This window comes from Rhipicephalus sanguineus, chromosome 8 (assembly GCF_013339695.2).
Source record: "Rhipicephalus sanguineus isolate Rsan-2018 chromosome 8, BIME_Rsan_1.4, whole genome shotgun sequence".
Lineage (NCBI taxonomy): Eukaryota > Metazoa > Arthropoda > Arachnida > Ixodida > Ixodidae > Rhipicephalus > Rhipicephalus sanguineus.
In genome coordinates this window covers 1,419,716-1,445,693 of record NC_051183.1, presented here as the reverse complement: position 1 = coordinate 1,445,693, position 25,978 = coordinate 1,419,716, and the positions used below count along the sequence as shown (strand labels likewise).

Below are 25,978 nucleotides of genomic sequence, written 5' to 3'. Positions count from 1 at the left end.
ATAGCCAAGGGGGTGGGGGGGTTCAAACCCTCCCTCCCCCGACATTTTTCAATTTTGCTTGCGAATATATACACGCACACATACAAACGCACGCACGAACATACATAAAGTATGGTTGAACCCCCCCGTGAAAAAAATTTCTGGCTACGCCCCTGGGTCACACCGCAACTGTGACACACGAGAACTGGGCGAAGTCGTCCCTGCCCTCCGACGTGTTGCGGCACGTTGGCACGATCATTTGCATAAGTGCGACGCTCAACATAGTCGCTCGTTGGCCGGTGGTATGGGCGTTCGGTACGGAAGCGCTCAGGGTACTGTGACCTCAAGTAATAAGTCCGCCTTGAGGGATGGATTTGCCGGGATTCCGCAATCGTCGCTGCGTTGACGGATGAATTGTCGAAATCTAGTTGCGGGATAGCCACGACTTGCGGGAAACAGCAACCAGAGGTGCCGGCCACTAAACGCTGCACGTCTTCATGTCTGCGCAACTCTTCCTGAACAACCTGACGGATGGTTGCTGCAAAGTCAAGAGTTGGTGCAGTTTCTAAACTGGCCACCATAGTGACATTGGCGAGACGACGCAATTTCGGCGTTACTATGCGCTGCTGCAAGGTCTGAAACGTCCGACAGTGCCGAATGACATCTGACACTGAAGTTAGGTTTTCTCTGCTTATTATAAGCTGTAGACATCCTCTGCAATGTCTTTCAGTAAGTGCCCCACCTTGTCCTCTTGGAATATGCTGGCGGCTGCTTGCCTAGCGAGCCTCCAAATCTCTTCTGTATGAATTGCGCAGGTCTCGCCCGGTAACTGAGCCCTTTGTGCAAGAGTCTCCAAGGCAAGCTTCTTTATCGTAGCTGTGCTACTGAAACATTTCGTTATCTCATCAACAAAGCGTTCCCATGCCGTCAATATTTATTCTTAAACTAACTGCAGCCTGACTCCGTGGCTGTAGTTGAACTGCAGCCTGACTCCGTGGGTAGCTGCTCAATGCATTGCCAAGAACGCGTGGATCGTTCGAAGCTGAAATGTGTAACGTTATTGAGGCACTTGATAATATGTGGCGTTTCAAATACGAAGCATTTCTTAGCGAACCTCAGGCACGTTGGCCCTTTCTGTCTGCGTATCTATATATCTATCTAGCCGCCTACGTCTGGGTACTCTCATGGTCGTCTCCATAATGTGTAATATACCGAAATTAGCATAGCAGGGGATCAGTCTATGACGAACACCATTCACTAATTATGACGTAATTAACACAAAACGCCTGTCGCGTACGTCATGAAAGCCTTTCCATCAGTCAAGTGTGGCACATACCTGCATACCACAGTTCATGTTTTGCGGGTGCCACAGGTGATTCACAGTGTCCATCAACACATTATGCGCGAAAATACACACTGAAACACAACGCGAGTGAGGGATCTGAAGGCTGAACTGCCCTGGAAGTCGTTCGATTGCTAACCACTCGTCCACGTGGTCCGCCAGAATGACGTATTGTTCTCTGCATTTTTTAGAGGCTAGGCGATGGCCTCATGCTGACCGAGTATGACGTCAGATTGATTGAGAACCGTTTTGTGACACAGGAAGCGACCGCTAAGTGCCCTGACGACATACTGCTATACTACAGCAATGCAGGCATCGACCTCTATAACGCAAATTGCCTCGATGCTGCAGACAACGTATTATATCATCCCACATGCGATAACACATAAGAACGAGCAGATACACAGGGATACCCTGACCGACGTGGCCAAGATGAACGCAAGCGACATGGGTGGCCTGCCGGCCTAATTTTGCCTGAGAATCGGTAAGCCGTGCATGATCACGGCGAAAATCGACGTATGCGATGGACTTGTTCATGCAAACATGCGCATCTTGGGGTGCTTCGAGCGGGACGAACACGGCAACCTCGTGGGAGTGTGGCTTGAATTTCCAACTTCTACGGTAGGCATTGTCGTCCCAGCCAGGATGAAGCACATCGCTACCGCACACCCCTCAAGAGAATTGAAATGGGTGCCCCTGGAAATGCAAACCACCACAACCACGACATACACCAGAAAAATATCTCGTGTAAGAGGACACAGTTTCCCATTGCGCAAGCAAACGCGATAACTGTATATAAGTCACAAAGGGCCATATACGCCCAGGTAGTCTACGGATGCAATAAGCGCCAACCACTGAAGTTGGTCTATGTAGCACTTTCCAGGGCTACCAGCCTCGACGACCTACAGGGCTGACGCGCTGGAGTTTTGAGTACTGTGGCGGAGCCTGGTGGCGTGCGCCGAAGTTGCTTGGGTAGTCAAAAATGGACGCCGACCGGCGAGTTACGCAGTTCTCAGTTGCTTTAAGCGTTTTACTTAATTTTGCGCCTAGTTTTCAGGCTCAAAAAGTGCTTAAAACGTACGCAGGAACTTGTCCGCTATGCCTGCAGAGTCTGACATGTTTGACGAGCGATCCCTGCTTCAACAAACCGTGCCGAAAGCAGGTGGTCTGGGCGACAGCTCTGAGCAGCGCGCGGTCCCGAAGCGCGATCGCCGCCGTTATTGTTGCGTGGTTAATTGCCTCGAACATGGGGGTAAGGATCCTATTGTGCTGTTTTACTGGTTCCCCTGAAAGCCGTACGAAGTGGAGCGACGGAACCGCTGGATACGTGCCGTCCGACGCGTGAAGTGAGTACGCGAGCAAAACGTGGTTTGCAACGTAACGTGCTGATTACTTTTCGTACGCGCGTGCACGCGTTTATATATGTATATATTCCCTGTGTGCAGTCCAGACGGCACGCCGTGGCTGCCGACGGCGATCACGAGGATATGCAGCCGGCATTTTGTGGGAAACGAGAAAAACGATGCCATGAGTCACCCTGCGTATGTGCCTACGATTTTTCCGGCAGCTTACAGCCGGCTGCTTCCAGCGGCCGGCTGTAAACATTGCGTGCCGTCGCTTCTCGACCGCCACCGCAGGCTGACAGAATTTGACGAATTCCCTAGAAGCAAATGTTCAAAATTACGAGCGTGCATGGGGAAAAAGTGTGTTTGCGACAGAATGCGGCAGAAAACGGCACACGACGCGAATGCGCTCATTCGGGCCGCCGACGGCTAGCCTTCGTCACTGGACCTTTCTTGATTCCGTTTCGTCGTGTAATGCAAATCATTTCGGCTTTCTTAACAGCAATCTTTTCGTTTATGCACTGTCGTTAATCGCGCGAGCATGCCTCGTAGAACTTGCCTCGAGTTCAACGTCGTATGAGATTCGCTGCACTTGCGAGTTGCAGCGCGCCGAAATGGATCCTTCAATCTCCTGCACGTCGTAAACATGCTTGACGTTAACGAGCTTCTTGCGTTTACGCAGATTGCTTGGCCTGGAGAACTCAGCCACGCCAGAAACTGGCCGAGATCCAAAGCGCAGCACAACCGACAGCGGCGTCTCCATTGCGCATCTGAGCTTAGTGCTGCATGCGGCCGCCAGTCTGACTACTCGAAACCAAAGAACTTGTCGTAGGGGGCGCTTTTTAGCACCGTTTTCGCAGCGCCGCCTGGGCAGCCAGTCAGGCCTATACATCACCAATGCAAAAGGTGCCTTGAGGTTCCAACATGTCGTCGGCTATATCGACAGGCAGTCTGTAGACGACATGACCCGGCTAGCAAACAGGCTTCAAGACATTGTCTTGGATCGGGCTAACACCTTCATTCGATGCCACAACCACATCAATCACCTCAGGCTAGCCGCTCTCAAGGTACACTCCGTGTACGACCTTGAAAAAGGTGCTATGCTCACAGAACCTGGCTTGTTAGCACTATAAAAACACGGCGATGGGTATCTTCAACGCAGGCCGAATCCCAATTTGCCGGCCAATAGAGAAAGAACACGCACAGACAAGCAGTGAAATCGGTGAGGTCTGCGTTGCGCACATCAATTAAAATAACAAGGAGATTCCGCTCACTGCCATCTACCTGAGCACTCTCAAGAACACCTTCCAGACATGCACACGGGTTCGGGAAATGTGCGTGCGTTCCCCATCATAACGGACAACTATAAGCACTAAATATCAGCTTCCGCGTCTGGTGTTGTTAATACCCATGTTGCTTTTGGCATCGCTACGCTACTGTAAACGGCAGGTTACATAACATACGTGCGACTCTCCAACATATGTGTGTGCGTATACCATTTGCACATATATTTAGCGTCATTTCGTAACGTATCGCTCAATGTAAAAAATACGCCACATTCACTTTCCCGATGCATGCTTCGTATAACATTGATTCCCATGTTATATGTGAGGTTTGCCGAACATTTCATTTACTGAAACAACCATGTTTACTTTAATTAAAACTGAGAAAAAAGCAGATTTTTACTACTGACAATGTGGTTGAGCCCACTGCAACAATCTTTTGCCAGTGTGTTCGTGTCACCCAAAAATTAGGCATATCCCATGCCTTGTGGGAATCGGTTTCATGCGCTGCAGTCAGCGAGTAACGCGATGCTGCATTTATTTGGCATTACGCGACGCGTGACGAAGTGGATCAACGCGTTTTGGTAAGTGCAGTGGTTGTGTGCACATCGTTTGCTTATCAGGCATGTCGACAACACTGGGGTTTAAGGAGGAGTGAGACTTTAAAGTGAGTTTCAAAATTTGGCTCTACAGGAGTGGTATTAAAACCAATAGCTCTAAAATTTGCAAGGTATTTTAAAGGTAGACGCAGGTTCCCATTGGAGCTGAAAACGAGTTTCAGATTGTGTTTACTATGTTTTATTTTAGGTTTTTTTAGAAGTAGAACTAAAATTGTGAACGCACAGCAAAAACTAGATTTATTATGTTTTTTTTTACTTTTGTCAATGACTGGAAATGGCCACTTATGACTGGTTCTTTAAAATAAAAATACGAAATCACCTGCGCAACTGATTCTAGTTCCAATTATGTAAACCCCACTAATTAACACATCTAAAATGTTTTGTTTGGGTGTGCCAGATAGTTCCCCAGAGAAAGATAAATTCACTTGAAAAATGTCGTTTTGAGAAAAACACAGAAATTACGTAGGGGTACACATGCATTTCAATGTCAACGTGTCAAAAAAAAGGACCAAAAATTATTTTTGGAACCACGAGTGCCTAAGTGTGATATATATTATGAAATATCAAGAAATTCTCTATCGGGTGATTGGAAAATGCCAAAAATGAATTTTTTGACCATATGAAGCCTCACTGACCTTCAAGCGCCAGTAAACAGGCTCCGATTTTTTTTTACACCCCCCAAAACAAACTCGCCAATTCGTGCCGTAGACAGCGGCGATCACATTTTCCAAATATTACAGCGCTGCGAGCCGCGCAGACCCTCTATTGCGAAAAACAATTCCCGCGCTTCTTTCCTTCGCCGGACCAATCCCTCTCGTACGCGCAGTGACGCGAACTTGCCCATGGGCAACTTGACGTACCACTGAGCTCGTCGATTGCTCTAAACCACGTCTGAACAAGTTAGCGTCAGTTCCTATTCCCACCCACCCCTACGAAAGGCCGCCTTGTTTCTTGGCGGTGCGCTGATGCGGTTTCGGAGACGCAGTTGTCGGGTTGTCGCGTGTATATTCCTCGCACCGCGTAGCAGCTGCATGCACTTCGCCTTCGACGTGAGCAACACGTGGAGGAACAGGGAACAAGCGTTGTCGGGTGCAAATAAAGCGGAGAGAGGGGGAATCTCCGGTAGCTAGGATGGCTCGCGCTTGCTTGGTTTTTCCATTGTACGCGCGGCAAGTGGGGTTCTTTTCTCTCGCGCCGCCTCGTCGTCTTGGAAAGCAAGCGCGTATTCCTGCTGCATTGTGAACTGTCACAAAGGTTTAAAAATATCGAAGAGCCGAAAACTGCCCGTCAAGTTGCGGAGCACGTGCGACAATGTAAACAATAAACAACCAGGAGCCGCAGCAAGCGGAAGTGCATTGCGAGTGATCGAGCTCGCCGATGACGTCCATTGCTGACGTCGTGTCACGTTGCCGAAGTGGGCGGAGTCACGACGACGGGCTACGCCTTCCCCTCCCTGTGGCGGAGAAGGGTGGCGAGGCCGCGCGATAATTTGAAACCAGCTGAAACGGATGATCGAACCCCTGTAACTTCCTTATTATAGCACGTATACGCAAAATTTTTGCGCCAGCATGTTCACAAAGCAAAAGTGCGCATATTTCTCTTCATTAAAATTTTTGGACGTCGGGGTTGTTTACTGGCCCTTTCAAGGGTAACTTACGGTTTTATGTAAGGTCACCACTCACATCAGAGCGCATACGTCACTATTATGGAAATTAAGTGCGCTTTACGGTGCGATGATGTGAATATCATACGTAACTTTCGTTAGCCTAGTCCACCGGGTTCGAGTACTGGTAATATATAGCTTGCTGAAACATAGGAACACAAATGTAATGTTTGTTAGACTGCTCTAAACGCGGAGGCAACACTGGAACCACAATTGACTTTAACCTAACATGACGTCTGTATCGTATATAGGAATATATATATGTAGTGTTTATTGCTCGCTTGTAAAACAAAATAGCCAGCACTACAACCACAACTGATGTTGCACCGATATTACGCTTTCATAAGGCGTCTTTCCAAACCATTTTATAGACATGGCGTGGCTCTGTGGTAGAATACCTGACTGCCACGCAGAATTCTTGGGTCCGATTCCTGCTGCCATCCTCATTTTCATTCTTTGCATTCGTCGGGTCAACGCTGCCGATGTCGATTTTTCTTAACGCTGTCGCATTTAAAATACCATTGTCTGTGCTCGCCTTTCCTGGGTATATATATAAACTGTCAACCACCTGTGGCGCATACCCGTATGCCGTGGTCTGTGGTAAACGGATATGTGCCCACTATAGGTCTGCACGGGCTCTGGCTAGCCCGAAAGCCCGAGCCCGACCCGGCCCGCGGGCCGGGCTCGGGCGGGCCGACGTATTTTCACCTCGGGCCCGGGCCGGGCTCGGGCTACCTGGAGTTTTATCGGGCCGGGCTCGGGCCCTGCGCAAAGCCCGACTCAAGCCCGAAATATAGAGAATGAGCGGGAATTGTTTTCCAGCACGCATACAGAGCCTTTTCCGCGACCGCCCTTTATCGCTTTTCCTTTCCATTCGCCACTTTAAACAAAAGGAGAGCAGGTAAAGCACTGCCTCTGTTGCACTCCGACAAACAAAGAAGTAACACCACCTGAGCTAGTGACGGCGTCACTCAACTGTTCGCGTTAGATTTAGGGCCAAATCCCATATGAGTGAAAATGCACGCGACAGCGACGAGCGACCCGACGTAGATCGCCTTCGTGCAAGCTGACGCTTGCATGGGCATACCCCATACACGTGACGGCTTTGGCGAGCGAACTCCATCGTTGCTGGCATGAGGCCGTCTACTTGTAATTTGTAATCTGCGTAGTAGAGACTGTTCGTCGTGTGTTCTTTTATCACATTTGATATGCTCAATAAAAATGCCAAATTGCCGGAAAACGATGTTTTGTTTCCGCAGCGAACCTTCAAAAAGCCGGGCCGGGCCGGGCCCGGGATTGTGTTTTCGTACGTCGGGCCGGGCCGGGCGGGCTCGCAGCCCTTTGCCGTCGGGCTCGGGCGGGCCTTCGACAAAGTCAGCGGGCCCGGGCCGGGCTTGGGCTCGGAAATACGGCCCGTGCACAGCTCTAGTGCCCACACGTGTCTGGAGGAAAGGGTTTGACGACGTACGCGACAGGATTTTCATGTTATTGATGTCATGGCCAAAGAATCATATTCGTCAAGTCTCCTTACCCTCCCATGGCAATTTTAATCTGCACAAAGTTAAGGAGGCGATGACGATAGCACCCAGACGTAGGCGCCTGGATCGATCGATCCATCGATAGATAGATAGATAGATAGATAGATAGATAGATAGATAGATAGATAGATAGATAGATAGATAGATAGATAGATAGATAGATAGATAGATCGATAGATAGATAGATAGATAGATAGATAGATAGATAGATAGATAGATAGATAGATAGATAGATAGATAGATAGATAGATAGATAGATAGATAGATAGATAGATAGATAGATAGATAGATAGATAGATAGATAGATAGATAGATAGATAGAAGCGCTGAATGTGCCTTGGGTTCGCTAAGAAATGCTTCGCATTTAATACGTCAAATTCACGCCAAAAATCTATATAGCCCACAATCGTCGGTATTCAGGAATAGAATTTGGACTTCGCTCTTATAGACTGAAAGATTTCATTTGCTCTTGAATTAGCACGCAAAAGAAGTCTAAGTTGCAGCGAATGAAGAATATACCAATATTTTGCGACAAAATTAACACCATCATTGTGGTTCTGTCGGTGCCCTCCTTTGTTGCGTGAGCGTAATGGCTTTGACTAACTAGACTTCAGTCAATCAAACGATATTTTACTTTCGCTTCAGACAATATAGTGCATTGTCACTGCGAAAGTAGGGGACACGAGAAATAAGCTGCACTTGCGCAGCTTGACCAAGTTCTGGTCACCCGTACAGCAGCAGTGACAGCACGAACCATCTAAGCAAGTCTATATAGCCAGAGTATATACAATGTTATTACCAAAAGTACTTATATAAACTACGACGTTTTACTGCAAAAAAATTATGAACGTATGATTTAACTTACAATCACTTAATATATACGGCTACTGTAAGTGTACAAAGATGAGTAGTTCCAATACATTTACGCAAACAGATCTGGTAAGGTTTTGTTAGCAACGTTAAGAACGTCAACATTTATTTGGTCTAGTTAATTTAGTGTGGTTGCGAGTACATAATGAAGTTTTTCTTTCTTAAAATGGGTACGCGAGAAAGGAACGAGCTATGCTGGGTGATACCTGAAAGGATAGGAAATTGTATTTGCTCGAAGACTTGCTATTGCTTCGAATAGCTGTGTTTTTCCTGTATGTTTGTGTATGGCGTGAATCTTCACGAATTTATTTTTGTGGAATAGAAGTTCTGTGTGTTCTAAAAACGAGACGTTTTCTATTAAACAAAGTGCTTTTTGTAGACAAAGAATATTTGCTGTAAGTTTGATAATGTTGTGTTTCCCCATATTAGTATGTGTTGAGGCGTTTATTGGACGGTAGTCGGCGACGATAAGCAATGGCGACAGTCAAGGCACAAACACGGATTCAGAGCGCGAGCGCAAAGAGCCAAAGGCGACGACCCGCTAGAAGGCTATAGAGAGCGCAACCCATCACTCATTAAAGGCTTCGCTACAATTTCCCCGGGTACGAAAAGGGAGCCGTCCGGCGACCTAACAGCTCGTCACTATGAGTGGGTCATAGTAGGCTTTGAGACGCTCCACGTTGACGATGTCGCGCCCTCGACGGCGCATGTCCGAAGATGGTTCGATGGGTTCGATCACGTAGTTGACCGGGGATGTGCGCTCGACGACCCGGTAGGGGCCTTCGTATTTCGGCAGTAGTTTTGTAGAGAGGCCAGTTGCTGTGGTAGGGACCGAGAGCCATACGAGCGCTCCAGGGAGGAATGTGGACTCAGAAGTGGTGGTTCCACCGCGAATGCTCTTTTGCCGCTCTTGTTTCTGCGTTGTAAACGTCTTGGCCAGCTCGCGACACTCTTCCGCAAGCCTGGCTGTGTCAGATATCGGCGCACACTCAGTTGAATCCGGCTTGTATGGGAGTATCGTGTCGATGGTGTGCGACGGGTGCCTTCCGCACAATAGGAATAAGGGTGAAAAAGCAGTTGTGCTTTGAGGGGCGGTATTATAGGCGTAGATGACGAAGGGCAGAATGGCATCCCAATTTGTGTGATCGGCGGCGACGTACATTGAGAGCATGTCGCCAAGCGTGCGGTTAAAGCGTTCGGTGAGCCCATTCGTCTGCGGGTGGTAAGCAGTAGTTTTGCGGTGAACAGCACGGCACTCTTTTAGAATGGCTTGGACGACTTCCGACAAGAAGACACGGCCTCGATCGCTGAGAAGCTCCTGGGGTGGACCGTGACGCAGTATGAATCGGTGTAGCAGGAAGGAGGCAACATCGCGCGCTGTAGCCGCTGGGAGAGCGGCGGTTTCGGCGTATCGCGTAAGGTGGTGAACAGCGACGATGGCCCAGCGGTTACCAGCCGATGTCAGAGGAAGTGGTCCGTACAAGTCGATGCACGCGCCCGAACGGACGGTTCGGGCAAGGTAATGGTTGTAGACCGGCGGGTGACACGTGCGTTGAAGGTTTTCGGCGTTGGCAATCGAGGCAGGAGCGAACGAACTTCTGCACGTAGCGGTACATCCCTCGCCAGAAGTATCGTTGTCGAATGCGGTGGTAAGTTTTGGATACCCCAGAGTGCGCGCATTGTGGATCAGAGCGGAAAGACTCGCATATTTCAGAACGCAGACTGCGGGGTATCACAAGTAGCCACTGGCGGCCGTCGGCGTTGTAATTGCGTCGGTGCAGTAGGTCGTCACGAATGGTGAAATGGTGGGCTTGACGACGCAACGCACGAGTGGTTGGTGTTGCCGACGGATCAGTGAGCAAGTCTATCAGCGATGCGATCCATTTATCCTTGCGTTGTTCGGTAGCGATGGTGTGAACGTCGATGGAAGAAACAACATTGCTAGGTACCGAGCAGGGGGCATCGTCGTCAGGCAAGGGGGAGCGCGAGAGGGCGTCGGCGTCAGCATGCTGGCGTCCGTTGCGGTAGAGCACGCGAATATCGTAGTCCTGTAGGCGAAGTGCCCAGCGGGCGAGGCGGCCTGAGGGATCCTTCAATGACGACAACCAGCATAGTGCATGATGGTCGGTGATGACATCAAATGGGCGGCCATATAAATAGGGTCGGAACTTTGTAAGGGCCCATATGATCGCCAGGCATTCCTTTTCGGTGACGGTGTAATTGGTCTCGGCTTTAGTAAGCGTACGACTTGCATATGCCACGACATATTCAGGAAATCCTGGTTTGCGCTGCGCAAGGACAGCGCCAAGGCCAACACCGCTGGCGTCTGTGTGTACCTCTGTAGGGGCCGTAGGGTCGTAGTGGCGTAGTATGGGAGGCGACGTCAACAAACGACGGAGCTTTGCGAAAGCGTCGTCGCACTCCGACGTCCACGAATGGAGGGGCCCGTTACTTCCGAGGAGCTTCGTCAGCGGTGATATCATAGTCGCAAAGTTTCGAATGAAGCGCCGAAAGTAGGAACACAGTCCTACGAAACTGCGCAGTTCTTTGACGGACGTAGGTTTCGGGAACTCGGTCACGGCCCGAAGTTTGGCTGGATCGGGGAGAATTCCGTCCTTGGACACGACGTAGCCGAGTATTGTCAGCTGCCGTGCTGCAAATCGGCACTTCTTTAAATTCAGTTGGAGACCAGCGTCGCTCAAACGCGTCAACACATGCCGGAGGCGTTGAAGATGCGTGGAGAAGTCTGGAGCGAAAACGACGACGTCGTCGAGGTAGCACAAGCACGTGTGCCATTTCAGGTTGCGCAGACCAGTATCCATCATGCGCTCGAAGGTGGCGGGCGCATTACACAGCCCAAACGGCATGACGTTGAATTCGTACAAGCCGTCGGGCGTGACAAAGGCGGTCTTCGGCCGAGCGTCATCAGCCATAGGTACCTGCCAGTACCCTGAGCGCAAATCGATAGACGAAAAGAATTCGGCTCCTTGTAGGCTGTCAATCGCGTCGTCTATTCGCGGTAGTGGATACACGTCCTTACGAGTGATCTTATTGAGTCGTCGGTATCCCACACAGAACCGCACAGAACCGTCCTTCTTCGCAACAAGTACGACAGGAGACGCCCAGGGGCTGTTAGATGATCGAATAACATCGCGTCGAAGCATGTCGTCGACTTGCTCGTTGATTACGCGGCGTTCTGTGGGAGATACGCGATATGGACGTTGCCGCAGTGGTGGTTGGGCGCCAGTGTCGATGCGATGCGTAACGGTGGACGTGCGGCCGAGAGAAGTTTGTGCAATATCGAAAGAAGCGCGAAATTCTTCCAAGAGGTCTAGAAGCTGGGAACGCTGGACCGGCGTAAGGTTGTCAGCCATGGAAGAAGCAAATACATCAGCGGGCGATGAACCAGACGTGGTAACAGAACTGAGCGTGCCGGAACTGGGGCAGTGCGTGCCATCTGGTTCGTCCATAACTTGTGCGTCTTCGAGGGGTTCCACGCTGCCGAGACATTCCCCTCGCACCAACGTAACACTGTACGGAGATGGGTTGATAACAAAAATTGACGTGCTGCCCTGAGTGACTTGCACGGTCGCGAAGGGCACCAGCAAGCTTTTCCTCGTGCAAACACGGTCGGATGGCGAGAGGAGGGCAATGGTGTCGGAGAGACTGGCGCAGTAGACGGGCACAGCCGTTGGCGAGTATGCAGGCAGTTTGGTGCCGTCTTTGACGAGTACCTTGCTCACAGACGATGGACTGTCAGCCGGCGTCAGATCAGAGAATGGTGAGAGCTCTATTTCGGCGGGTGCGCAATGAATCACGGCGTCGTGGTGGGAGAGAAAATCCCATCCTAGGATGACGTCGTGAGAGCATGCTGGAATTATTATCAATTCGACGGCGTACAGAGCATCCTTAATCATGACGCGGGCTGTGCACACCGCTGTAGGGTGAATACTTTGGGCGCTTGCTGTACGGAGGGAGAGCCCGGGAAGTGGCGTCGTCACTTTTCGCAGTAGTCGGCTAAGTTTGGCGTCAATAACGGATACGGCGGCTCCAGTGTCAATAAGGGCAGATGCGCGCACACCGTCCACAAACACGTCTAACACGTTTGATGGGCTTCGCTGAGGGCTTTCGCAGTTCGATAGCGTCGCAGCCCTTGCCTCGTGGACTGCGACGACTAGTTTTCCTGGTCACGTGTGACCGGCCGTGGCCGCATCGGTGACAGTGATCGGCGTCGTGGTGACGGCGAACGGTGGGTAGATGGAGCTGGGCGAGACGACGGTGACATAGGCGGCGGTGAATCGTAATACGGGCGGCTTGACTGGCTGCGGATGGCTGAGGCAGCTGCACACGAGGCGGCTGCACGCGATTGCAATAGCGGGCGACATGACCGGTGCAACCACACGCGAAGCAGATCGGGCGGTTGTCAGAAGTGCGCCATCTGTTCGCCGGGGTAGGTCCCATCCATGGAGCAGGACGCGGTGGACGAGGCGTCTGCTGATACGACTGCATGATGGGCTGCATCGGTGGCCTAGGTATGGCGTCGGCAAACGCAGCCGGCCCACTCGCTTCGAAGGCGTGAGGTCTGGCGACGGCTTCGGCGTAAGTAAGTGGGGCAGCCACAGGAATCGCTTGCGGTGACCTGGCTACAACCTGCGCGTAACTGAGCGGCGCAGGTGCCGGAGGGGGCTGGTGGTATTCCGGCATGACCTCCGCGATTTCCTGCTGAATAGCGTGGCGTAAGGGAGCCAGCAGCGTGGTCGACGGCTGTTCAACATGCTGTGGGTGAGGGAAGGCCAGTAGGGAGAACTGGCGGGCAATTTCCTCGCGCACGAATGACTTGATCTCGGCGAGCAAGGCGGACTGATCAGAAATGGCCGACAAGCCTGCGAGATCGGCGTCGCGTGATGGAGGTCGACGCGTCAGCAGTCACTGCCGGCGCAGCTCCTCGTAGCTTTGGCAGAGCGTGATCACCTCGGCCACAGTACGAGGGTTCATGGCGAGCAGCATAGTGAAGGCATCGTCGTCGATGCCTTTCAGAACGTGGCGGATCTTGTCAGACTCAGGCATGGCCGCGTCAGCCTTCTTGCACAAGTCCAGGACGTCTTATATGTAGATCGTAAAGGACTCACCGGTCTGCTGAGCTCGTTCACGTAAACGTTGTTCGGCTTGCAGTTTACGAACGGCAGGGCGGCCAAACACATCGATGATGGCGGTCTTGAAAGCAGACCACGTGGGGAACTCGGTGGTGTGGTTGTTGTACCACAGGCCCGCCACACCCGCGAGGTAGAAAACCAGGTTGCTGAGTTTGCCTGCCTCGTCCCATTTGTTTGGTACGCTCACACGCTCGTACATCGCAAGCCAGTCCTCAACATCGGTCCCATCCGCGCCGGTGAAGATATGAGGGTCGCGGATGCGGGGGACACCGGGGCATGCGGTCGTTGTGGAAGGAGACGTTTGCTGAGGAGCGTCTTGAGGCATGGTAGTTGGTAGGGTACGGGATCTCAGCTCCAGGGGCATCGAATAGGAGCACAGCACTCTCCACCAATTTGTTGATGCGTTTATTGGACGGTAGTCGGCGACGATAAGCAATGGCGACAGTCAAGGCACAAACACGGACTCAGAGCGCGAGCGCGAAGAGCCAAAGGCGACGACCCGCTAGAAGGCTATAGAGAGCGCAACCCATCACTCATTAAAGGCTTCGCTACAGTATGTAATAATATGAGTGAGAGTTTAGGAACGCGAAATATAACATTCTTTTAATGCCAACAGGAAAAGTGTGACGGTGCCGGCTTAATACACCGGCTGCTCTGCTTAATTTTGACAATAAGGTTTTTACATGTTCATACCAGGAGATATATTCGGAAGAAAATACACCGAGAATCTTAAATGTTTCTCTATTTTGATTTAAAATGGGCCGAGAGTTATATAGCCGTCGCTCTTTCCTAAAATGCCTGGGGCACGGAACAACCCACATTTAGTTTTCTGGTTTAAAGTGAGCCTATCGAACTTGCACCAGATCTGTAAATAAAACACATTGGATGCAGCCATCTGGGTTTTTTTGGTCATGATTGTTCACGCAGCGCTGGTTTTTAATGGTGCTGGTTTGGTTTGATTCAAGCAGATGCAGGATTTGGCTCATTTTTTATTCGAAACTGACTTTATGAGTTCACGTTACAATGAGCAATGGTCCCATTCTAATTACAATTATTTTAACAGTGAAAGATACTCAGGTGCGCTTTTCACTTTTAGCCCAGTTCTTGTTTCAACATGTGGCTCTTATAGAAAACAAAAACACCACATACTCCGGTGGCTTCTGGCCGCACTTTGGGCGCGTCTTCTACTGAACGCGCTTCTCGGTTTTCGTTCTGGGTCTTCTTATGTTTCACAGATATTTTTCAGATGATTTCCCGTGCTTCTCTCTTGTGATCTTAGAGTCCGCCATTGCCGCCTTCAGTACAATTGTCTAGTTTCAATACGTGGCGGATGCGCAAGAGGTTACTGGTACATGTAGAGTCCAGCCTAGTGTGGGTGTGGTCTCGACGGCTCCGAGACCGTTGTCCGCCGCTCCCCCCTCCCTGCCTACGCCAGTGACGTCTGGCACGCATGGCATGGAATAACCCATCTCTCTCTCTCTCTCTCTCTCTGTATATATATATATATATATATATATATATATATATATATATATATATATATATATATATATATATATATATATATATATATATATATATATATATATATATATATATATATATATTGTACCGGTGCGCATCGGCGCCCGCTCTGTGCCAGCGAGAGTGAAGACGATGACGTTCGTGTGTTGCGCGCTCGGTCTGTTTTCTGTGCTGACGCTGTCTCGCATTTGTGACCCTTGTGCCAGGCGCCGTGCCGAACCTCTTTAGAAGAACCCGCCTGTTGCACTTGGTGGAGGTGCGGTTTCTGACCTTCTATTACAGAGCGGGCGCCGATGCGCACCGGTACAATAGATATATATATATATATATATATAGTTCAAAAAATTCAAGCACGTAAGAAAAATTGTTCAGTAAATGGACTGACGCTTCGGCCGCGGGACCACACTCCGACGAAGGCCGGTCCCGCGGCCGAAACGTCAGTCCTTTACTGAACAATTTTTCCTACGTGCTTGATTTTTGTGAACTTTTACTTCCGGGTCCTTTGTTAGCAATATATACATATATATATATATATATATATATATAGTACATACATACATACATACACACTACTTGTGCGCCCACCTCTTTCCTTGAGCGCTTGTCCCCCCTCAATGTTCCTGACCAAGTATGAAGGTTCCTATGGAATCATAGAACGTGCATCACCCGTTAACTATACCTGATTGAACCTGTTGAATCGTCTTCGGAGATGCGCCGTCGCGGAGGCGACATTGTCATTATCGATCGTCTCATGCCGTACTACGATCCATTTACAATGACGAGCTGCTAGGTCACCGGACGGCTCCCTTTTCTTTCCCGGGGGTGATTGTAGCGCCGGCATCTAGTGATATGTAGCGAAATATTGTGGCTCTGTTTCTACCGCGCATTGCTCGTTACCGCCGCTTGCTCTCGGGGTCCGTGAATTCAGCCGTTGATCAAACTATAGTATATATATATATATATATATATATATATATATATATATATATATATATATATATATATATATATATATATCCTTGGCACTATTGTCTGTTAGTTCTCATTAATGTTGCGCCTAAGAACGAAAAACAAGCCCCTTAAAAGTCACCTTCTTTCCTTTATATATATATATATATATATATATATATAAAATATAAAAATCTACACACTCTCGACTGCCGTTAGGCAAGATCGTAATAAAGTTGAACAAGAGGCAATGTGTCATCGAGCGTGCGCTGTTAGTAGGTCATCTGCTGCCCTGGGCTATAACTTCGCCTCTGTTGCTGAATTTCCCAATTCGCTGTCGAAAGCGGCCGCTTTCGACGATTACGGCTGGTTGTGAAGCCCCCAACCGAACTTTTATTAGTGAGACAGGCATCCCCTGTAGCCCCTCTACAGACGCCTTTGCTTGGGTCCTTTTGTAATCTAGAACGACAGAGCACTCAATGTTGGACAAATGAGACTTTTTCTCAAAGCGGTGGAATAATGTTCGCAAATCGCTTCAGGGAAGTGGAGCAGGCGCATGGCTCCACATTTCAGAAATAACTTCGTTAGCCAATCGGGGTTCACTTGAACTATCATTGTTCATTGTACTGTATAACGTACAGAAGGTTTCATGAGGATATGACGGCTGCTGTGACACCCGTGTTAATTGTGCACGGGGCATACCGTCCGCTGATTTGACTGCGGTTGTCTTCGTCCAATTATTCGGCGCAAGATTTCGGATAGTGCAAGGTCGCTCAGAAGGTGTAACACGTGTTTGACGATCTATTAGTAGGAATATGAGTGCAAATCAGCGCAGCCGACAGGAGGGAACAGAAGAGGACACATAGCGCTGAACTTACACCAGTTTATTTCTTTTGAATGCCTTCGCTTTTATACAGTTACAAACTGTTACACCAGCCTTGCGCGGAACACAATGATGTTACAATTGATCACGTGGACAAACCTAAGTAGATCTTTTCCCTATAAGTGAGAGCGACAGAGGGGGTACTTACACAATCATACTTTAAAGAAAAAAAATCTTACCAGCCTCGATGATTTCGCGTGTGATGCGATCTTTGCTTTTAGCGACAACGCTACAATCTCAATATGTCGGTCGACACCCACACGTGCTTCAGTGAGCGGACAGCCACCCATGCTTTGACCGATCAACATTGTAGAGATGCTCTTTCAACCTTTCATTTAAACACCAACCCGTCTGACCAACGTAATATTTTCCACATGACAACGGCAGCTGATAAACTACGTTACATGGACAATCTCTAAATTTATTTGCGTGGTTTGTAGTAGACGCCCGATTGGGTCAGGGCGCTGCGACAGACATTTTGCACAAACTGCTCAATTTTTGTGAGGCCGAAAAAAGCACTTTAACATTCACTCGCTGCGCTACTTTTTTCAGATTGTGCACTATATTATACATATATGAAATTACAACGAAATCCTGTCTCTCTCTGCCAGGTTCGCCTACGTTGGTGTGGCCACTTGACTTAAAATCACGCAACAACCTTTCGGTGACAGAGACTTGCACATGGTCAGGGTAACCGGCGATGGCCAGGCTTACAGATTGCTCCAGAAAACTTTCTAACATCTTGTCTTCACAAGACTTGCGCAAAGCATTGGTAAAGCAGGATTTTATAATGGCTTGCTTAACTATAGTATAGAGTGCGCAGAATGAAACGGCATAATTGGCTTATTCCCACGTGGTTGATATATCCAGCAAGAACAGCCATCATTCAAGAATAACTTGACGCCAAGGAACCTAATTTCGCAATTATCAGACAATTCATGGCTTAGCTCAAAAGGTTCAAAACTATTCCGCATCACATCTAAAACACCAAAGTGCGTCATTTCTGTACGATGCAACATCGCTATCCATGAAAATAAAAAAAAATCGTCTACGTATCTGAAAACGTGTGTCACATTAGTGTTAGCGAAAGCTTCTGAAACAAACCTGTCAAGTTAAGCTAAAAACAAATCACTGATGATGGGACCAATGCAAGAACCGATACAAATGCCGGCTTTCTAAAGGTGAGGTTTTCCATCCCAAAGAATGTACGTTGACCGTAGGTAAAAACTCAGTAGTTCTAAAAACCCGCTCGACGGCTCGTACGCACAGTTCTACATCCACGAATTGTATACCAGGCGCAATTTCAACGTTTAACTTTGGCACAGCTGGCACAGTTGGAGACAACAGTGATGCCATGCGCACAATAACAGCGTTACCCCGCATCACCCCGATACCAACTTCACAGGAGCACGCCCAGCTTAACACAATTGCAGAGCTAATTTCGCAAAGGGAAAAACCGCGTGAAATAAATAAGCAACTTGTTCCGGTTGTTGCTGCGTTGCATGCCCACTTTCAACGCGGGTCTCCCATTGACCACCAGTCGGATACAATGCCTCCCCGGGAATTCACCACCATCACATCTAATAAGACAACCAAGTTACGGCGCAGCGATACATCAGGTATTATTGACGAACGCTGTCATCGAAGCACCATGCGCTAACGTCTGCAAAGTCTATATAGAAGCTGCCATCCTACAAGACGGCGGAAGGACATCATTCCTAAGTACCACGCATAATTTCATCAGTGGTCACCAGCATTATCTATTTACGGACGCCAGTCCACTTGTAATGGAATTTCAAGCCATCTATGACGCAGTGCGGGATGTCACCTCTAAGCTGTCTACAATTAAGCAACTTGATGTATTCACCGATTCTTTTGCGGCTGTCCAGGAACTCAAGAATGTTCACAAGGTGATGGAAATCTGCGAGGAGATACATAAGATGAACCGTAATACAGCCACTTGCATAAGGGTACACTGGATTCAAGGCCATGCTGCGAACCCACACAATATTGCTGCTGACCAACAGGCACACTGCCCTCGTAATACAGACCTCCCATCTAATCCCCTTCCACTTCAACCCCTAAATACACCCCGTGGCCGTAAAAATGTTCTCCGGCAGGATACACGCGCTCTTATCCCACCGTGTGTGTGCTCTCTCCCCGTTCACCTTACTAGGGCGGAGGAAGTCGTGCTTAGGAGGTTTCGGGCAGGGGTGGCCCTTACAGCAGCTGTTATCTCAACATGGAATTGGTCGCATATACCAGTTGGTGCTACATGCCCGTACTGTTCTGTTCCGGTGATGCAAGCAGATGCATACCACCTTACATGGACATGCCAAGGATTACAGTCGGAACGTTCCCGTCATCTCCTGCAAACTGGTCTTCGCTACAGTGACACCAACAGATATGACCGATGGATACATGACAACACATTCCACAAGACACTTCTTCACTTCATACACAACACCAGCCTAACGGCGCACATTTAACGCAAATATACACAACAAATATTATGCATTAAGGGCAAGTCTATGTTGTAAAACAAAACAAAAAAAACCGCTACCGCTAATGCCAGACTAAGTCTGAAACTTCGAGACCCCAAGCTCATCATTACATTCTTCAATGCAGTGTAATAAGGGATTCTGTCCCCTCCTGTCGGCTGCGCTGATTTGCACTCATAATCATGTTGTACCAACACGCCCAATGCTACAGTCTTCTCAATTTCATTATCAGTAGGACATCCGCAGTAATCGTGTATCACGCTAGTACGGTGCACAGTCCCGAGTTGATCGTGGGTAAACGCGATGAATGATGTCATCCTGAGGGAGAGTCACACTCTGAGAGCTTAAGACGGGCGAGACATCTGCATGTCTGAAAACGTGAAATGGAGACTTGGGGAATAATGTCAAAGCTGGACAGTTTTTGCAGTAATAAGTAGTGCGAAACGGTGTCGAACGCTTTCTGAAAGTCGAGGAAAATACAATCAACCGAACTACAAATTTCTCTTTCTGTTATAGTGGCAAACACTTTCTCTTTTTTTTTCTGCATTCGTAGACCGATGCATAATGACACCATGACCACCACAGCTGGGGTCTCACCGCTACGTGTTCAGTATAACGGTGCAAGAAAGCACGGGACAGAGTTGTAGCTTTTGTGGGACCAAGAAACGAGAAGCAGGACAGAGAAGATAAAAAGAAAGAAAGAAAGAAAGAAAGAAAGAAAGAAAGAAAGAAAGAAAGAAAGAAAGAAAGAAAGAAAGAAAGAAAGAAAGAAAGAAAGAAAGAAAGAAAGAAAGAAAAGTCTGAAAACGTGAAATGGAGTTGGAAAGATGAAGGCAACAACTTTGTACTATTTCTACATGCATTACCATTGATTTGATGTGGCATCCTTGTAGTTTACTGTCTTCAGTACTCTGTGATTCGTGTCGTTCTTTTCTTCAGCCACAGCACTAATACATTGAATGTCTGTGCCGTCTGAAAGTTTGAAGACGGATTCCAGGCTTGTCGCCACGAGGAAATACCTGGTACCAGCCTGCAAAAACTGTATTAACAATAGAAGGTTAGTTGTATGTCGGTGTGTAAAAATCGGTACTGAGCGCCCCGCAACCAAACATTTTGCTTTCGTTGTCCTGTTCTCTTTAGTGGTATTTGCTGCATCGCTTGGGACGCAAAACTTTGATTTCCATGCTTTTCTTAACGCGGATTGTGAACGTTTCGAAAAGAGCACTAGTCATATGGAAGCGTATCCACGAAAGATTTGTATAGCTGAATATACATTTCTTCGGAGCTGCCCTGACGTAGGCAATTCGTCATTGTGAAACGTTGGCTGCCGCGACATTTCCTGTTCTCTAATATTTCGTCAAATGAGAAGCAGCATTTTAAAGGGCATGCCCAATATTATGGTAATGTATTTTTTTCTAATTTAAATGTGCGGTAGTACGAGGAGTACGATAGTTTCTATATGAAACATTAAAAAAGAAGCAAATGAAAAAAATAACGGCGCACTTCGCGCAGCACTCTCCTTAATCTTGGTGAACAGACGTAAAATAATGGATAATCCTTATGTCGTCAAAAGAAGTGCTACGCCATGAGATATACTCCTAATTCGTGTGCCTGGGTGATTCATACGGTGGCTTCTTTCTTTGCAACACAGAATAACACCGGAGTTAGTTGAGATATGTTACGCCATGCAGTATAGTCTATAGACGCACGTTTAGAAAGATGAAGAGTGATATGTGTAGAAATGACTTGAAGGAGAATAGGTGCACATCAAGTGAAACATCTGGTTTGGTACGCTACACTATGGTGCAGGCGACGAGGAAAGACGGGAAAAGCGGAGACAAAAAGCAGACGTGCAAGAAAAGTTTGAGGGAAGTCGACATTATAGCCTCTCTAATTCGTCATTGCCGCGCTTTAGGTTCTTCGAAGTGCAGATAGAATGTCTTTATGGCTCAAAGCTCGGACGGCGGCCACGACCCTATCGATTTCACTTACTAAATAAAATGTTAAGTAGATTTTAGCTGGATTGTCAAAACTTTATATAATGGCTGGAAATGTATTTTTTCTACACATGCGCTGCTAATTAATATGTATCAAACACCGTTTCAAACAAACTTCTCTCATGAAAAAACGCCATGTTTACCAGAACGTATTGCTAAAATTCAGAAATGCGTCGTGGTATCGTATTTTTCTATATACACGCTCAAGAGAAGTGATGAGCGCGAGCGCTTTCGTATCATGTGTGCTGCGCGCACGAAAACAGCTCTCCCAGAAAGGTGACGACACTTCGCAACCTCAGGATAATATTCTAAGAGGAAAGGAGGGCCGAAGAAACATGAGTATGCACGAACTTACGTCGTAGCCGTCCATTCTAGATTTATCGCCCATATTCTTGTTACAACTGGGGGATCACTCGTAGCCGCACAATGTACAAACGTGCAGAGAGCCAGAGCAAAGGAAGCAATCATTGTAATTTCCTGACGCCGTGGAGGCCGAATGTAGCAGAATTACTACTGGAACAGTAGAGGCTCTTTATACATGCACCAACCTAGGAGCAGAGGCAATACAGGGGAACACAGATCCGTTTATGTAGGTATCGTAACAAAAGATCCATAATGTTCTTTCGCTTTCGTTATTCATTGTTTACAGCAGACTCGACAACGACATCTGCCCAGCTCTGAAGAAAAAAAAAATGTACTTTGATTGCTCAAAATCTTTATGATGGTGCATGTGTCAATGTCGTGTTAATGTCGCATTCCAGCAAAATGATAAATTATCGCACTCTTAAAACAACTGACAGCGGAACAAGATCGTAGGCATTTATGTTAACAGTGGCAAGCACCAAGTGATACTATTGTTTCTATTCCAGGCACTTCCATTGGACGAGGTGTTTCTGGTCTTCCGAATATTCAAGAAGAAGTCGCAGTTTCGCCGAAAGGGCGATGCAACGGGTTCGACAGCAACAAACTTGAATGCCATATGAATAAAACATGTAGGACGCTTGAGCTCCGCCTTCAAGAGTAGAACGCGTTAGCGTAATTAGACCCTGTTCGTATCGCATTCTCAATCGCTAGCCGTGATTCGCTTCTCTTTGCACAGCTAAACCGTGCTGCAAGGAAAGGAACGTCGGTGCGCCTGTAAACTGGGCCTTTCAAAATATCCTAGAATGGCTACTGTATATAAAGTTCCGAAGTGCCCGCAACGAAATAATTCTTCCTTTTGCGAGTTTGCGAGGTACCATAGGCGTGCGAAGGGCTCCCCTTCAGGGGGCGAGGATTCATCGCAGCCCCCCCTCCCCTTTTTAAGTCAATATATAGGGCAGACTTTGCCCCTCCCGCTCTTAGGTGACTAGGGGGGCGGCGGCCGCCCTCCCTGCCTCCCCCCGGTTCACACACCTATGCGAGGTCCCCATTATGCGTACGTAAGGCAACACACGCACCTGGGCATCTGCACACGTTGTTGATGCTGTTGTTGATAATGATAATTATGTGTGTGTGCTTAGATAATCGGGCGCATGTTTTCGCTTAATTTTGGCGAAACACGCTCTTTAACGCAATCGAGTTAAAAGGCTAGCAGCTGACTTCTTTACCAAACAAAGCCACTTCAGCGACAGATGTCACCTTCGTGCGGTCTATGCCTTCAACGGCAACTTTCTATGGAAGCACAACACGTACGAAGCCATGGGGTGTCTGTTGAACCCCCTCAAGAGCACCACGCAGTATAGGTAGAAGTATAGGGCCGCGCAGGCGCGCAGACCAACTCCGGTGTTGTTGAGGTATCAATAGCGCAAAAGCTACCTTTCTTGCTGTTAAAAAAAGTGTCCCCATCAATTCCCTGGATTTCGCATCTCTGCTTCTGGCTAGAATCTGTGGATCCGAAAAGCATGGCCCACAAGAACGCGAGGGGCAATTTCTAATATGGTTAGTTAAATTTGGGCCACGTTTTATTTATATGAAACCTACAGTAAAATAATGAAGACCGCATTGCTTGAACAGCTTCATGCTGAACTAGCAACCATTATTGCTTTCCAGTTCAGGTTTCATTCATGTTCATACACGTTTCGTAAATGCTCCTTCCGTTCCAGGTTCAGTTTCGGCTGAAATTTATGCTGGAGTACGGTTTTCTTTACCGCTTCCGTTCGACACGCTGATATGTGTTATAAGCATGTCGGTAACTGCCAGCATGCAAAAATATATTTGCACACCGTCACCATGCAGATAAGATATCAAACTATTGTTTCCCGAATGCATAAAACCTCTTACTCTAGAATTCCCCCTTATTAAGTCCGAAATATCAGCCAATCCTAACGTTGGTCACGTCATTAGTGGATGTGGCCAGCGAGAAGAAGCGATCACCCACAAAATAAGGGCTCTGGAGTTCAACACCTCAATAACATGCACGTTTATTCTGAAGAATACGTGAAGAATTCCTGTTTGTTGCATGGCGTGCCATACACCAATACAAAAAAAATTGTAGTGGCGTAGCTCGGCTGTGTCAGGATATGCGTAGCATGAGCTAATGTTCACCGTATTATTCTTAGCTCTTCTGGTTGTCTAGGATTAGATTGATTACCATGCTTGATGCTGCTTCAATGCCGCACACACACGGTATACGCATTATGTGATACATGTATATTTATTTTTTGCTCCACGCCATTTCTCTATTGCCACCAGTGTTGCGGAATGGGCGCCTCCATTCCATTCCATTCCAATTCTATTCCGGGGAATTAGAACTTGCCGCAATTCCATTCCTTTCAATTCCTCGGAATGAAAAAACTTAGCCCATTCCCACTCTGGGAATGGCCGGTCACTTAAATTCCATTCCTGCAATTCCTCAACGTAGGAAAGGCATCTTGATAGTTTCATCAAGTTAAGAATAAATGCCCCATAAAGCTGGTGTCATCACATGCATTAAGAACGAAAAAAATACGCAAAACACGTCACCGATGTCGAGGAATAGTAGCTTGGTGACATACCCCGTGCAGTACAACCACCGTACTAATTCCCATAGGGGCGGTTCTCCCTCTACCTATAGTACTTGCATGGTCAGCATATTTCAACGAATGGTGATGTTTTATTATTTCTTAAGCTTAAATGTGTTAAGGCTAAAATGACGACATGGCGTATTTTTATGTTGACAAAAGTAGTGTTCAAGAAGACTAAGGAATATTGCCGCGTGGCGGCAAAATTCCTTAGTCTTCTTGTCTTCCTTGTCGCAAAGGTTATTTATGTGTGTCAAGTACCAAACTGCTCGTGAGATAAATATGAGGCTGTGATAGAGTATTCGCTACTTTCGTGTGGGGCGTATCAATTGGAACCTACGCAGAGGGATAATTTGGTTCTCGCTTCAGTATCTGCTGGAATAATACATTTGTTTGCACACACTAACTTATGCCTCGGTTTGTAGTATGTGCGTTGCTTATAAATGTACCGTGCTTTAATCTGCCAAGCCGTATTAAAAATGCTGCTTTATAGTTAAATTCGAGGCTCTGACTTACTGATGTTTGAACTTTAAAAAACAGCACGTAGACGAAAACGTGCTCTATTTTCGGAAAAAGACATAATTCCATTCCCATTCCATTCCGTGCAAAAGGCGCTTAATTGCATTCCTAGTCCATTTCGGGGTCGCGAAAATGTGGAATGATTCCGGAGTCATTCAAATTCCGAAGTGGCAACTCCGCAACACTGATTGCTCTAGTAACGCGCTGCCGTCTGTATGGTCCCAACGCCCTGCGCAGTGTCAGACGGCCACTGCGCAACGGAGGCACACAGCCGGGCGCACGCCGGCGCCATTATGTCCGCCGCGGCTATGACGTCACTCCTCTGGAATGCGCAGATCGGTGAGTCGCGCGCGGCGGCGGCTACTCCGGTGCACCAGTGTCGCGCCGTGTGGCGTCACTGCTCCTCGCGCATGCGCAGCACAGCTCTCGGACTCCCACGCGAAATTTCTCCAGCTCGGCCAGTGTAGCTAACGCTGCGAAAATTCTGCAGATACAACGCGTTGTGAGAAGTGGTTTCATGCGAAGCAGCCATCGAGTACTTCTATGCGGTATTTTATGGCTTTGATCCAAGCGTTACGAGGTGGATCGACGTGTTTTTGTAAGTGTAGTAACTGTGTGCACATCGTGGCCTTACCAGGCACGTCGACAACATTGGTGCAAAGGCTAACTTATGATGTGACGTAATGTCAGCCCTCACGTTAGAGTACATACGTCATTCTTATGGAAGCTAAGTGTACTTTATGGCGCAATCATGTGAATATGCTACGTTGCTTTCGTTAATACATTGGTGCAGGGCCGAGCAATGCTTCAATATAGCTTGCTCAATCATAGGAA

General features: G+C 48.0%; 1 protein-coding gene across 1 annotated transcript in view; it reads right to left on the bottom strand.

Annotated features, from left to right (window-relative positions):
• The window catches only part of LOC119402489 (uncharacterized), a 38,501-nt gene extending 16,297 nt beyond the window's left edge, over positions 1-22,204 (bottom strand). The window contains exons 1-2 of the mRNA XM_037669638.1: positions 22,000-22,204; positions 20,514-20,686 (exon numbers count right to left, since the gene is read on the bottom strand). Of these exons, the coding sequence (XP_037525566.1) occupies positions 20,514-20,686; positions 22,000-22,032 (206 nt within the window). The 5' untranslated portion in view covers positions 22,033-22,204. The remainder of the gene's footprint in view (positions 1-20,513; positions 20,687-21,999) is intronic.
• Between the last annotated feature and the right edge of the window lie 3,774 nt (positions 22,205-25,978).